General features: G+C 53.9%; 1 protein-coding gene across 1 annotated transcript in view; it reads right to left on the bottom strand.

The window, feature by feature from the left end:
- Positions 1-261: 261 nt before the first annotated feature.
- GLP1R (glucagon like peptide 1 receptor) overlaps positions 262-13,758 on the bottom strand; it is a 28,122-nt gene continuing 14,625 nt past the window's right edge. Inside the window, exons 5-13 of the mRNA XM_040983055.1 lie at positions 13,376-13,482; positions 9,799-9,952; positions 9,192-9,351; positions 5,590-5,650; positions 5,005-5,074; positions 4,804-4,892; positions 4,316-4,454; positions 3,608-3,649; positions 262-489 (exon numbers count right to left, since the gene is read on the bottom strand). Of these exons, the coding sequence (XP_040838989.1) occupies positions 262-489; positions 3,608-3,649; positions 4,316-4,454; positions 4,804-4,892; positions 5,005-5,074; positions 5,590-5,650; positions 9,192-9,351; positions 9,799-9,952; positions 13,376-13,482 (1,050 nt within the window). The remainder of the gene's footprint in view (positions 490-3,607; positions 3,650-4,315; positions 4,455-4,803; positions 4,893-5,004; positions 5,075-5,589; positions 5,651-9,191; positions 9,352-9,798; positions 9,953-13,375; positions 13,483-13,758) is intronic.

The following is a 13,758-nucleotide window of genomic DNA, read 5'->3' as shown; positions in this document are numbered from 1 at the left end:
GTAATCGTTTTTCTTCTACTCCTGCCACTGTGATCAAATTAGCAGGCTGCTTCTCCTCCGAGAAAATGTAGCCTTGGTCCCACGAGGCACTGTCCATTTGCCTGTCTGATGGGCTCGGGGAGGGAAAGCTGGGATCAATGTGAACGTGTGTGCCTGCCTTCCCCAGGCCCTCTCCCCCATCCCGGGAGGGTGTCTCTTCCCACCTGGGATGGCCACCCAGCCAGCAGAAAGGATCACAGGAAAGGGGTGGGGCCTGGATGCTCAGCTGCAGGCCTGGCAGGTGGCTGCATACACGCTGGTGCTGCCCACGGTGGCCCTGCTGCTCATGCTGCCATGGCAGGTGGCTGCATACACGCTGCTGCTGCCCAGGGCGGCCCCGCTGCTCATGCTGCTGGTGGGGCACTGGAGAGGCTTCATGCTGCTGTCCCTCTGGATGTGCAAGTGCTCCAGCCGCCAGCGCTCCCAGCTCTTCCGAAACTCCATCCGGACCTTCCGTGGGAAAAGGAGGGAAACAAAAGCCATCTACGAACCAAGTGCCCACAAAATGGCCCCATTATTACATTAGTGGGGAAGGGAAAAAATCCACTGCCTTATATTAAGAGACACAAGTCAAGGCCTTCAGGCGCCTAAATTAATATCACAATAAAATTGTTTATTGTTGTCTCCTCTTCTCTCAGGGCTTGATGACCTAATTGGTCTTTTCCATCTCTAGACTCTGGGATTCGGCTGAAGTACACGAGCAAGGGAGAAACACAGGCAGCTAGGGAGATAACTGGAGAGGAGAGAACCTTATTCCAGAATGCTGTGTCCTGACTTCAGCCTGGCCCATGGAGAAGGGGCCAGCACACCCGTGGGCCTCACCTTCGGAGCTCCCAGAGAGCTTGGACTCAGGCCCCAGTAGCTAGCTCCCAGGAAGGGAAATGAAGGGCAGAGGCAGGGGAGAGGAAGTGGAGAGAAGGGTAGAGGAGGGAAGGGGAGGAAAGGGGAGGGGAGGGAAGGGGGGAGAGGGAGGGAATAAGAGGAGGGGAAAGGCAGCTGGGGCAAGCAGCAGCAGTGATAGGGTTTGTGGATGAGGGCATTACCCAGGGAGACTGAGACCATGGCAGGCCCTGCCCAGGTGACCTCAACCCCTGTTGTGTTGGGCTCCAGGCTGTAAGCTGAACTTCTCTTTCCACAAGAAGCTCCTCTGGGGTGTTAATGAAAGCAACAAGATGCAGACGACCCCACACTGCCTCTGAATGTGTCTTTGCTGGGGTCTGGGGTCCAGCTCCTCCTCTTGCATCCAAAGCACCAGGAATACCAGCTGCCAGCAGCCACGGGACGGGGGCCCTCTGCCAATCCCCCCAGCAGCCCCTATGCAAACAATTGTCCTCTCATTCCCCTTCACCATCCATCTCACTAAGCCCAACAAGATGCCTGGCATGGTGGCCGCATGCCATCCCTTAAAAGAACTTTTTTTCTGCACTGAGTTGAGCTGAGATGGCCCAGAGCCTGTCTGCCAGGACGGCCCCCAAGTCCCAGGCAGCATCCCAGGGTCCATGCTTGGCTGGGGGGAGGGAAGGAGGCCTGGTGCACACACCACCCTCAGCTGCTCTGGGCCAGTTCCCAGCCTGGCCAACGTGTGCCCATGGCTGGGGTACGGACTCTCCAGACCCGTGGTGGCCTCCTTGGGTATAGCTGTGGGGTGACGAGGGGCTGCTCCTGTCTCACCATCCTTCCATTTGGTTGGGTTGGGGGGTGTGGAAAGGTAGTAAACTGAGGCACACTTGTGGGAAGCCACGGCCAAGATGGGACTCAGAGCCCACAGGGACTGCTGGCCTGCTCAGAGTGCTGTGATGTGGTGTCCCCTTCTGCCTCAGCTCCCACAGCATCTCTGTGGTGGCCCTAGTCACCTCACTGTCCTTAAAAACTGCCTATTGCATACTTGGTTCATGCCCAGAATACTTTCGAGATTATCCTGGTGAATGCTCACGTCAGCCCTGGGCAGGAGCTACTGGGATTATTCTACCACGGAGCAAGCAGGGGCAGAGGATGGAAAGATTTCCCCTAGACCGCCCTGGTCAGGATTTGAGCTCACATCCAGCCTGACTTCAAGGCTTGGCTCCTAACTAGTAACCTCCTGCCTGCAGTGGCTATGTCCCCTACCCACTCAGGACCACATCTTCCTAGTGGCAGCATCCCTGTACCTGTCACAATGTCCAGCATATAGCAGGTGCTCAACATGTTAGCCAAAAGAATGGACAAGCGTGTAAATGCGCATTTCACAAGAGTTCACTTCTGTCACTCACTTGTGAGAATGAGACAACGAGGACAGCAGCATGGACCCTGGACACCTGGCCAGCAGGGCAGTGCACTTCCTCCTGTGTGGTCCCATCTCACCCCTTGGCTGCCTTCCAGCTCTGCAGCCCAGCAGACACTCCCTAAGTGCCCTCTCTGGCAGGGCAGCATTGCTGCTTTCAGATCCTGCTCAGGCATTTTTACCTCCATTAGCCCTCAGGAAACAGGCACAAGGGATCTGCCCAGGTCGTACAGCTAGGTAGTGGCAGAACCTGGACCACCACTTGGGCTCCTGAGTCCTTCACTGTGGCTCTCAGACAGGAGCTATAGGGAAGCTGTCCACAGGCCTCCCCACCCCCGGCTCCATTCCCCACCCACCAGCAGCTGAGGCAAGCCTTGGTAGCACCAGGGTTGTATGTGGTTACAACATGGCTTGGGTGACACAGCAGGGAGGAATGAGAAATAGGGACAAGGTGGCAGGGAGGAGCTCTGGTCTCTCCTCACAGTCCCTTGTTTTTGCCCCATGGAGGGATCTGTGTTGCCCTGTCCCCATAACCGTCCCCATCTCTCTGTGGGGCTGAACCTTGCGGCTGCACAGCTCGAGGTCACCACACTGACTGACAGTGACATCTCCGAGGGAGGCGCCAGCACATGCATGTGCAAGAGGAGGATGAGCAGGCACCAATGATGGGGTCTGGCTCAGAGCAGCGAGCTGACGCTGAAGCCCACATCCCCTCCCCCTTCTGCTGATCACATGGCTTCTCTGAGCAGCTCACAGCTCCCTGCCACACAGAGGCCATGCTCCCTGTCCGCTCTGCATCCTCACACCCATAGCAAAGGCAATGACCTGAGGATGTCTTGGTTCTGAGAACCCACACTTAGTGACCAGGAGCTACTTAGAGAGCTTAGGCCTTTGAGGCTCCTTGGGTTCCTTGACATTTGTGACATCCACTTTGATGGCTTGCATGGAGGTCCACCTGTTCTGCTCCAGCACAAAGCTGGGCACCACGGAGGAGTGGGAATCTTTCCCTGGTTCCCAAAGATACCCCTTCCTCCCAAGAGATTGTCCCCCTAACCCCTGGAAAGGGGAAAGCTGCTGATCCTATAAGGTATGCCCACCCCTGTGTATGTGTGTATGAGAGAGAGAGAGAGAGAGAGGACAGAGATAATGCCCAGGAAACAGTAACGGGCAAATTGCCTCAACTCTACTGCTCCATGGGGTGAGTGGAGCTTTAACTGAAAGAGCTGATAGGGAGTCCCTGTGGCCCAACTTCCAATCAGCTGAACGCAGTGACTTACAGGGTCCCCACGGTCTGCACTCCCGCCTTACCTCATTATTGATGAAGCAGTACAAGATGGCCACCATCAGCCCCTGAAAACAAGGCCACATCACCGAGGGGGTCCTGGTCAGACAGCCTTGTGGCTCCAGCTCCAGCCTGGCCCTCCTCTAACAGGACAGTCCAAGAACAGCCAAGGGCAGGGCAGTGGGACTCATCCCTCCTCCTTTCTGGAGGACCAGAAGGTTCGTTGTGCAGACACCAGCCTGGAGTGGAGACTCTCCCTAGTCCAGCCCAGTTTTCTCAGTGTGGCCCCTAAGCCTACGGGCATCCCATAACACTCTCATGTGGCAGGGGCCATGCCCTCTAATGCCAGTGGCAAGCAGCCATTCTTTGCATTGGAACTATGTTACCCTACAATTCTCGTCTCCACATCTCTGGGCCTCAGTTCCCTCCCCCGTCAAATGGGTGTGATCAAGTGTGCCTCCACAACATTGGGAGGATGAAATGCAGTGTGTGTATTAAGCTCCACACAAGGTGCCCTCCACCCAGTGAATGGCACCTGCAGTGCCAGGCGGGATGCCCACAGGCACATCTGGGGTGGCTTCTTGTCCCGTGACACTGACCTGAGGGGGGTCAGGATCCCTGGGATACTAGGTCTGGCTCTGCTCCAATTATGGACGTTTCTTTGGGTGGCTGAGTGTTCCCCTTCCTGTCCACCTTCCCCATGAGTGCCCCCTCACCCCCTACCATGAGATCACCTGGAAGGAGGTGAAGGAGAGCTCTGTAAACAGCTTGATGAAGCGCAGGGTGCCCCGGGCATGCTCGTCCATCACGAAGGCAAAGATGACCTCATGGGTGCCCAGGAGGGGGATGAGCGTCAGTGTGGACTTGGCAAGTCTGGGGTTGTGGGGGGAGGGGCAGAACAAATGCTTAGTATCATTGCAGACCTCGCCCAAGGATCTACCTCACCTTGCTGAGCCCTCCCTGATGCCCAGCAGGACCTGGATCTGAGTCCTGGACACCCCAAATACACTGAGACAGGCCATGTAGTAGGAAGACGTAGAGGTCAAGATCATGCAAAACCAAGGGACTTCCCATGGATGGCACAAGCAATGCCTGGGACACTTAATCTGACGAGGGTGAGAGAAGAGGGTCAGGGTGGCTCCACACTAAGCATTGTGGGATCTCTGCCTCAGCCAGAAGGCCAAGTTCAGGGCTCCCAATGAAGCCAAGTCGGCTACTGTACCTGCATTTAATGTCTGTCTTGCACATGAGATTGGCCTTCAGTTTGGATACCACGATGCAAATGACACGGATAAAAATGAGAAAATTCACCTGTAGGGCAGAGTGGGTGGCTAGGTGGCTGGGGGCCCTCTCTCTCTCCCCAGTCCTTCCCCTGGTGTCCCCACCAAGGTTGTGACACCCACCCTCCTCCTGGGTCACTCACTCCAATAGCAAAGAGGATGGGTAGCCGGATGATGAGCCAGTAGTTCATGTTTGAGTTCCTGGTCCAGCACCTGGAGAGGGAGAGAAAGGCACATATGCATCCAGATGCAACTTGAAGATTCCAGCTCACAGTGCAGACCGAGTTGGCCATGCAGCATGCTATGCATGTGCAACCACTGGGAGTTGCCTGCACCAAGTCTGGCCCTATGAGCACACACCCACACGCACACACACCCAAGCAGACACAGTCTCCAACAAATGTTCCCAAGCCACACACATGGTCACATGAGCACTCAGCACTTTGCTAAACACAAGGCCAGAGGTTTACACTCAGATTTTACAAGAGAGTCTGCAGGAGGCCCCACAGACCCCATACACCCAGAACCACTTGTCTACATCCAAGCTGGGCAAGGGCAGGAGGTGGGGAATCAGAGAACTAAATCCAGGCATCAAGCCCCTGGTCCCCTCAAAAGGGTCATCGTCACCGCAGGTAGGGGTGCGAGGCATATGCTTAAGATCAAGGCATCCACTGGCATTAGAGAATGGCCACCTCCCTTGGCCCATCCCCTTAGAGCAGGACACTCACCCCTCGTCCTCATAGAGGTACTTGACAACACCCCAGGGGATGACAAACAGCAGGGGAAAACCTGGGAGAAAGAACAAGAGAAGAGGGGAGAAGGGCTGGCCAGCCAGAGCCAGGACGATGCACCTTGAGCCCCTCCTTGGTCTGGCTCCACATCTGGCCCTCTACAGTAGGACTCTGAGTTCTTCCTTCCAGCCCCTTCCAGGTGGGAACCAGGCACACTGCCAGGACCCAGCTGAGACCTGGCTGAGGCAGCAGGACACATACACCCAAGTAGCAAGGAGATGGGGCAATGCAACAGTGAGAACACATTGGAGGACTCTGCTGCCCTGCTCTGCCCTGGCTTTGGCCCCATTTCAGTCTAGTCCCACAGGCACTGGAACCTCTTCAGCTCCCTCCCTCATGCACAGGGCCAGGGCAGAAGCCCAGAACAGAGACAGGGGCTCAGCCAAGTGGCCACAGCCACAACAGCTATAACGCTTCCCAAGAGATGAGACAAGATAGGCGTGACCTCCACCTCTTGCTGCTCACATCCTTGTGGACCAAGAACATGTGGCAGGAGTAACAGCATTGTCACTTCTGAGATCAGGCTCTAAAAGACCCCATGGCTTGTCTTGAGCTCTCTCTGATGCCCTGATCTGCAAGGAACCAGTTGTCAAGTGATGAGGCTCTGCAGAGGCTCCTCCAGGCAACCTGTGCAAAGACCAAGGGGTTTCTGCCAGCAGCCTCAAGCATGAGCTCGGAAGCAGGTGCTCCATCCCCAGGGCAGCCTTGAGACAGCAACCACCCTGGCAGACAGCCTGGCTGCATCTCAGCTAGAGAGCTGGAGCCATGGCTACTCAGACGGCTAGGTCTGTAGGATCTGTGAGACAAGTACTGCTTTGCTGCTTGCAGAGGCTAAGTTTCAGACTCCTCTGCTAGGCAGTGAGAGAGATGACTCACACAGCTGGAGGTCAAAGGCCCCACTCATCCTGACAGCTCAGTCTCGGTTGATTTAAAATGGGATTCTTAGGTTGAGTGTCCCATGTGTGCCACTGGGGCCAGCATTGTGGCACAACAGGCTAAGCTACTGACTGACATAAGAGTACCTGTTTGGATCCTGGCTGCTCCGCTTCCCATCCAGCTCCCTGCTAATACACCTGGGAGAGCAGCAGAGTATGTCCCAAATGCCTGGGTCCCTGCATCCATGTGGGAGGCCTAGAAGACACTCCTGGCTCCTGGTTTTGGACCTGCCCAGTCCTAGCTGTTGCAGCTATGAACCCACAGACTCTGCCACTCAGATGAATGGTGGAAAAAAAAAAAAAAGGTTGGGTTGTCCATGCTCACATGACAGCTCAGGCACTGATAGCTGTCACAGTTGGGACTGGCATCCAGAACTGCACTCCCCAAACCCACCCTAGTCTCCCTCAGTGACTTCCTGTACCCACCCCTTCCCTGTTGTGTCTGTTGGCACCTCTCCTAAGTTGGAGATGTGGGTGTTTGAGGTAGGCAAGGGTGTGAGTTTTCAAGGGTGTGTGTGGTTGTGGGTCCCTGGGTGTGCATGCATGGCTTTGGGGCAGATGAGGTGGGTTCAGGGCAGAGGCGCTTCACAACCTGTTTGGAGGCCCCACCCATTATTTAAGATGCTTGGGGAGAACAGGGTGAATGAATGAGCTCAGAGTGAGCCAGTCTCTCAAAGAAGAAAGGAAAGCTGGCTAGGTAAGAACATGCCAGTTCCGCGGGCCACATGGGGCAGCAGAATCTTCTTTCTCAGGCATGCCCAGCCACCAGCTGGCCTTTCCTGCATGTCATCAGCCAGACCCAGTGGGCTTCAGGCGTCCATCAGCATCTCCTTAACAAGGCTTTTTAAAAAACACAGGCACAGCCCTGCTGCGTGCAAACACTGCCTGCTCCCTGCTGGCTTCATCTTTCTCCCATTTAAAAAGCCAGCAAGACAGGCTGGAGAAATCAAAGCACGAATTAAGACTCACAGACCTGGCTCGTTCCTCCCAGCCCTCCCCTCCTAGCCAGCCTGCTTGTGGTGCTGCTCATAGCCTGCAGCAGAAGTTGGCATGACTTTTGGGTGGGAGCAGGGGGATGTCCTCTGCTCTCTCAGAGTCGTATTTTTATCTCTTCTGCTGGCACACGAGGTCACAAGTTTCCCAAGCATCTCAACTGGGGCCAGGTCTCCTGGTCTCACATAAGAAACCTGTGGATCTTCCTGTCTCTCCTTCTTTCTCCCTCCATCTTTGTCCCTCTGTCTTCCCACCCCAAGGATGTCCCACGGGTGTATGAAAGGGTGTCCTGTGGGCCCTGCCCTTGTGCCCTCGTGGACCCCAAGCCCTGAGCTGGGAGTGGTATAGCAGAAAAGGTCTAGCACCCCTCTACCTCCCACTCAACAATCTCCCAGTTCACCCCATGTCCCTCAACCAATCCTCCCCACTCCTCTGCATTCTATCCCTCAATTGCGCCTGCCCTCAGGTCACCATGGTGACAGATACACCCAACGTGGATGCTATTTCCCAGAAATGGCAGATGGGTCCTCCACTCTGAGGACAGCTTTCCTGATTGCTCCCTACCCAGCTCCCCATCGCCGCTTTCTCCCTCACCCAAAGAGACTGTGGGGCTGACCAACTGCCTGTGCAAAGGGACCAGGGGGAAGTAGATGGGAGGAGAGGCTCAACAGGGTGGCACTGAACCCTGGACAATGGTGGAGGCAGGGAGGAACTGGGCTCTGCACACAAAGGGCAAGCCCTCCCCGACAACCTGGTGCAGAGTGCAGTATAGGCCGGTGGGGGGTGCGGGCAGGACCCCAAATACCTAGGAGTCAGGAGGCCCCAGGAGGGGGTAAGGTCCATGAAGCAGGAGTGGGGCTGTGACAGAGCTAGCTAGGAGGCACCTAGAGGTTGCCACCCTGAAACCTGCTGCTTAGGGGGAGGGGAGCTTATGTGGCAAGCTGGGGCTGTGGTGTGCAGCAGCGCAAACAGCAGACTCACCAGTCCTCTGGCCCCATGGCAGGTGGGAGCTCACCGACCCTTCCAGAAAGGACTTCCCACGTGCTTTCCTGGTAGTGCAGGGTCCCAGCTTCCTGCCCAACCCAAATCCTTTGCCTCCTGAGAACCCCATGTGGCGAGAGACAGAAGCACAACCAGAAATGTTCCAGCAAAAAAAAAGACATGATGGTTCCTGGCAAACTTTTTTGGCTAGAACATTTCCAGCTGGGCTCCAGGCAGATCCGTGGCACAGCCCTGTCCCTGGCTGGTACCGCTCACCCCCGCCCTTCCCTCCACTGGCACCCTGGCCCTAGCTCTCCACTGAACCTCCTCCTTCATCATCAGCCCCAACCCTGCCCACACCTCCCCAACCTCGGGGTCCCAGGACTTAGCGTTTCCCTGAAGAACCAGGTGTAGGACTCAGTCCCCATAGTCAGGGCTCTCAGTGGGGGCTGGTTGGGGGAGGAAAGGAGGTGGGATTTGGCCAGTGAGGGGAGGCATTTCCCTTTAGGGAGGAGAGTTCAGCAAAGGAGGTAGAGCAGGGGTTAACATCCCCTGCAGTGTTCCGGGCAGGGTGGGGTCTCCTATGTGCAGGGTGGGTAGGGGGTGGGAGGTAGATGACCATGGCCTCACCCCAGCCGATGCTTAGGTACAGCCTGAAGACACGCTGCTCGGAGAACACGGAGAAGACCAGCAGGGTGTATAGGTACACACCCTCCACCAGCAGCCAGTAGTAATTGGCCGCCACACAGTACTGCATGAGCAGGAATACGAGGCGGCAGCTCAGGGAGTCCTGGAGCAGAGGGAGGGTGGGCTCAATGAGGGGAGAAAATGCAGCAGCTCTGCCCCTGTCCCCCCTCCACATCCTGCCCCAGCCACAACCGTGGAGGCTGAGGGGCTCCACCAGCTCAGGCCAGCTCTAAGTGCTAGCAACACGCCCTCTGCTCAGGCTCACCCAACCCTCCCTTCCCCATGCTCATGGCAAACAGCTTCAGAGAGGTAACTTGCCCGCTGGGATTCAAGGCCAGCTCCACCTTCAAGAGCTACTTTCTCTTGGGTCACATGGAGAACTCCCTAGGGCAAGCGCCTCCTCCCTCGGACTAGCATCTCCCAGGTAGGTGGCCTCTTCCAGCAGACTAGGAGATCCCTGAGGAGCCAGGGCTGGGCAGCTCCTGCTTTTCCATGTCCAACTGTGGGTCAGGGCAATTGTTCTCTGGCCCCTCCAGCCCACACCACTCACCTGGTAGGAGAGCAGCCCATCCCACTGGTGCCGTTGGGCGGCTGTGCTGTACATCCACTTGAGGGCTGCATCCTTGATGAACACAGACAACGCTCGAAGGATGAAGGACGCAAACAGGTTTAGGTGGATGTAGTTCCGGGTGCAGTGCAGGTGTCTGCGGGGAGAAAACAGAGGCTTTTCTTGGTTGGACTGCCAACACACACACACACACACACACACACACACACACACCAGGCACACACTGGGACTGCACCACTTGCATCTCCCCTCCTCTGCCCTGCTGCCTCAGAGCTTTGCACATCCTTGCAGGCCAGCCCTAGTCCCACCCCTCCCTGAAGCCCCTCAGCTGTGGGGTCACAGCATCTCCTCTCACTCTTCCCTCTACAATGTCTTCTTTTCCACCAAGTCGGGGGTAACTCAAGAGGCTTGTGGGGGGAGGATCATGTGACTTTGCTTCTTGATGACAGAGCCCATGCTGGTTTAGACATTCCTGGGGGAAGTAGACCAAGCTGGGTATTCAGAAAGTGCTGTATACATTCATAATATCCAAATGCCTACCCAGCTGAAAACACAAGGCCATTTCTCCACCTGGTGAGGGCTGGCTAACCTGCTGGTAGCAAGTGAGAAACTCCAGAAGCATTGCCTTTGCAATCTGAAACAAAGCATGGATGTCTGCTCTCCTCACTTCCACTCACTACTGGTCAACACAGCTCACCATGATAGTAAGGCGAGTGACCAAAGGCATAGGAATTGGAAGCAAGATGGCCATTCCTATAGATGACAGATGAGCTCATGTGAGGGCTATACCATTGTAGTAATACAGGGAAAATCAGAGCCTATGTGGAATTATAGCCTAAAAAATAAAATAACAAATCTAAAAGAATCTATAGATAAATGATTAGAATCAGTCAGAAGATTAGGGAGGGTTGTCAGGGTGTATGTATGCTCATATACCTTGGCACTGAAGACTCAATTTAAAAAAATAATTCATTGACAATATTTTTAACTGACTACCAAGATGTTTGAGCCAAGGTTCTTATTTTTTTTTTTTTAAGATTTGTTTTTATTGGAAAGTCAGATATATGGAGAAGAGAGACAGACAGGAAGATCTTCCATCTGCTGATTCACTCTCCAACTGGCCGCAAAGGCCGGAGCTATGCTGATCCAAAGCCGGGAGCCAGCAGCCTCTTCCGGGTCTCCCACATGGATGCGAGGTCCCAAAGCTATGGGCCGTCCTCGAATGCTTTCCCAGGTCACAAGCAGGAAGCTGGATGGGAAGTGGAGCTCCCAGGATTAGAACCAGTGCCCATAAGGCATCCTGGAGCATGTAAGGTGAGGATTTTAGCCACTAGGCTACTGCACTGGTCCCAAACCAAGATTTCTTAAATAGGACCGAAAAGATGCTTGGACTTTGGGGGGAAATTTTTTGATTTATTTATTTTGAAAGTCAAATTTACCAGACAGAGAGAAAGACAGAGAAGCCTTCCACCTGTTGGTTCACAGTGATGATCACAATGGCCAGAGCTGGGCTGGAAAGAAGCAAGGAACCAGGAACTTCATCCAGCTTTCCCCATCTCTCTTTCATGGCTGGCAGTGTTCCCAAACACTTGGGCCATCTTCTGCTGCTTTCCCAGGCCATTAGCCAGGAGCTGGATAGGAAATGGAGCATTCCGGACATCAACTGGAGCTCATATGGAATGCCAGCGTCCCAGGTGGCAGCTTAACCCACAACACCATAACATTGGTCCCCAGAAAACTTTAATAGACTTTTCTACCCAATTGATAAAACTGAATTCCTACTAACTGACAGCACTTATAAGCTTGATTTCTTGGTAAAAATGGACAAACTGATCAAAACATCAGAGTAAGTGAAAAAAAAAGAGACTAATAAAAGATTTATTCAGGCTTGTATGAATAATGAATGCTTGAAAGAAAAAACAAAAAGCTAAATAAATCAATAAAAATAAGCACATGATATGAATAATCAACTCAGAGCAAACCATGCAGAAATGCTTGATCTCTCTAGGAATCTGATATATGCAAATTAAACTCCCAGGGAGAGAGCCGTTCACACATTTCAGATTAGCAACAATTAAGTCTGAAAACACTGCACCCTGGTGGGAACACCAGGCCAAGGGAGCACTCTGCCACTACCTGGGAGAGGGCAAATTGGTCTGATGGCTTTTGAAAACATCTCAGCAGCGCCTCGGACATGGGCAACAGCAGGTGGAATTCAGATTGCGCAACTCTAAGTTTAGCCACAGATGCCAAAGCAGGCTCTCCGGGTAAGAATGTTCACTGTAGCAAACTGTGTGATTCAGAAAGGAAAAAACCAGAAAATAACCACAAATGTCCCTTCAGAAGAGAACAGATAAACAGACTACGTTATAACAATGGAATGTGGAATAGTAAGTTGAAATAGAATTACTTGTATCTACATGAATGAGTCTCACACAAAAAATTGGACTTCCCCCAAACTGTGGAATATTCTCAACATGTTATTAAAAATACACTGCAAGGCCAGGTGTGGTAGCCTAGTGGCTAAATCCTTGTCTTGCATGCACCGGGATTCCATATGGACGCCAGTTTGTGTCCCAGCTGTTCTACTTCCCATCCAGTTCCCTGCTTGTGGCCTGGGAAAGCAGCAGAGGATGGCCCAAAACCTTGGGACCCTGCACCTGCATGGGAGACCCATAAGCTCCTGGTTCCTGGCTTTGGATCGGCTCAGCTCCTGCTGTTGTGGCCACTTGGGGAGTGAACCAGCAGGTGGGAGATCTTTGTCTTTCCTTCTCTCTATAAATCTGATTTTCCAATAAAAATCAATAAATTGAGAGAAAGAGAGAGACTATTCACCCTGTGCCTGCATTTATTGGACACTAACTGTGCCCAGCACTGAGTCAGCTGCTGCAAGGTCAGGAAGAGGAATTTCACCTCGGAATTCTGTCCTTGATCCCAGCTTTCCAGTACACCCCAGGTGGGATGGGAAGGAGGTGGGACTCTACACTGCAGCTGCTGGTTTGGAAACAATCTTTTGTCCAAATTAGACCTCAAGAAGAATGTTTCCACCCCAAGGGAGAGCAGAATCTCAAATCCTGGAAACTTTTTCTAGACCACAATGAAGAATTTAAGTGACACCATAAAACCCTCCCCTCCACCCGTAAGGCTTAAGTGTGTGTGCATAGGCTGGTGGTTGCTTTCAGTATACACGGGTGATTCAACAAGTTCATGCAAAAATGGAATTAAAAGATAAGCTTATTTTGGTTCCCCAACTTTGAAATCCACACATAATGTTCCATTCTGTGCTTTCTTTATGAACCTGCATGTTTGTTTCTCTCACTCTCTCTCTCTGGCACCATCATAAATATACCCTTTACTTGCATTTTCACTGCTTTTGGGATACTGTGTAGATGCATTCACTTCCACAGTGAGATGAGACTAAGCCCTCAGTTCTGTTTCCTGTACCTTCATCCCCGGGCTCCCTGCAAAGGGCTCTCTGCTGCATTCAGTACGGGGGTCCCCTCTGGTGTGTGGGGGAGAACGGACAAAGCAGCCCCTATTGGGGTCTAGGGCCCCCTACCTGAAGCCAAGGAGGATGGCTGAGGCGATGACCAGAGCCGAGAAGGACAGCGCGTAGCCCACCGTGTAGATGATGTAAAGGGACAGCAGCTGCTCCTCCTGGGGGCTCTGTGGGCACAAGGGGGCACCGGGTGCTTGGGGGCGGGCACCGTGTGCTTGGGGGGCGGGCACCGGGTGCTTGGGGGGCTGCCACCGCCGTTTTCTCTCTCCCACATCCTCCATTCCCCAGGCGAGCCCCAAGTCAGGCACCATGGGGATCCCAGAGTCAAGGGTGAAGGCAACCTCTGGATTTCTACTGTCCCAGGCCATGGAGTGGGACACACACGTACACACCCTGCACCCAGACAGCGTGGTCTGCAGAGCCCCTCCCCCAGAGCCAGGGAC

This window comes from Ochotona curzoniae, unplaced genomic scaffold (assembly GCF_017591425.1).
Source record: "Ochotona curzoniae isolate NIBS_2020 unplaced genomic scaffold, NIBS_Ocur_1.0 contig_3819, whole genome shotgun sequence".
Lineage (NCBI taxonomy): Eukaryota > Metazoa > Chordata > Mammalia > Lagomorpha > Ochotonidae > Ochotona > Ochotona curzoniae.
This window is presented reverse-complemented; position numbering and strand designations above follow the sequence as displayed.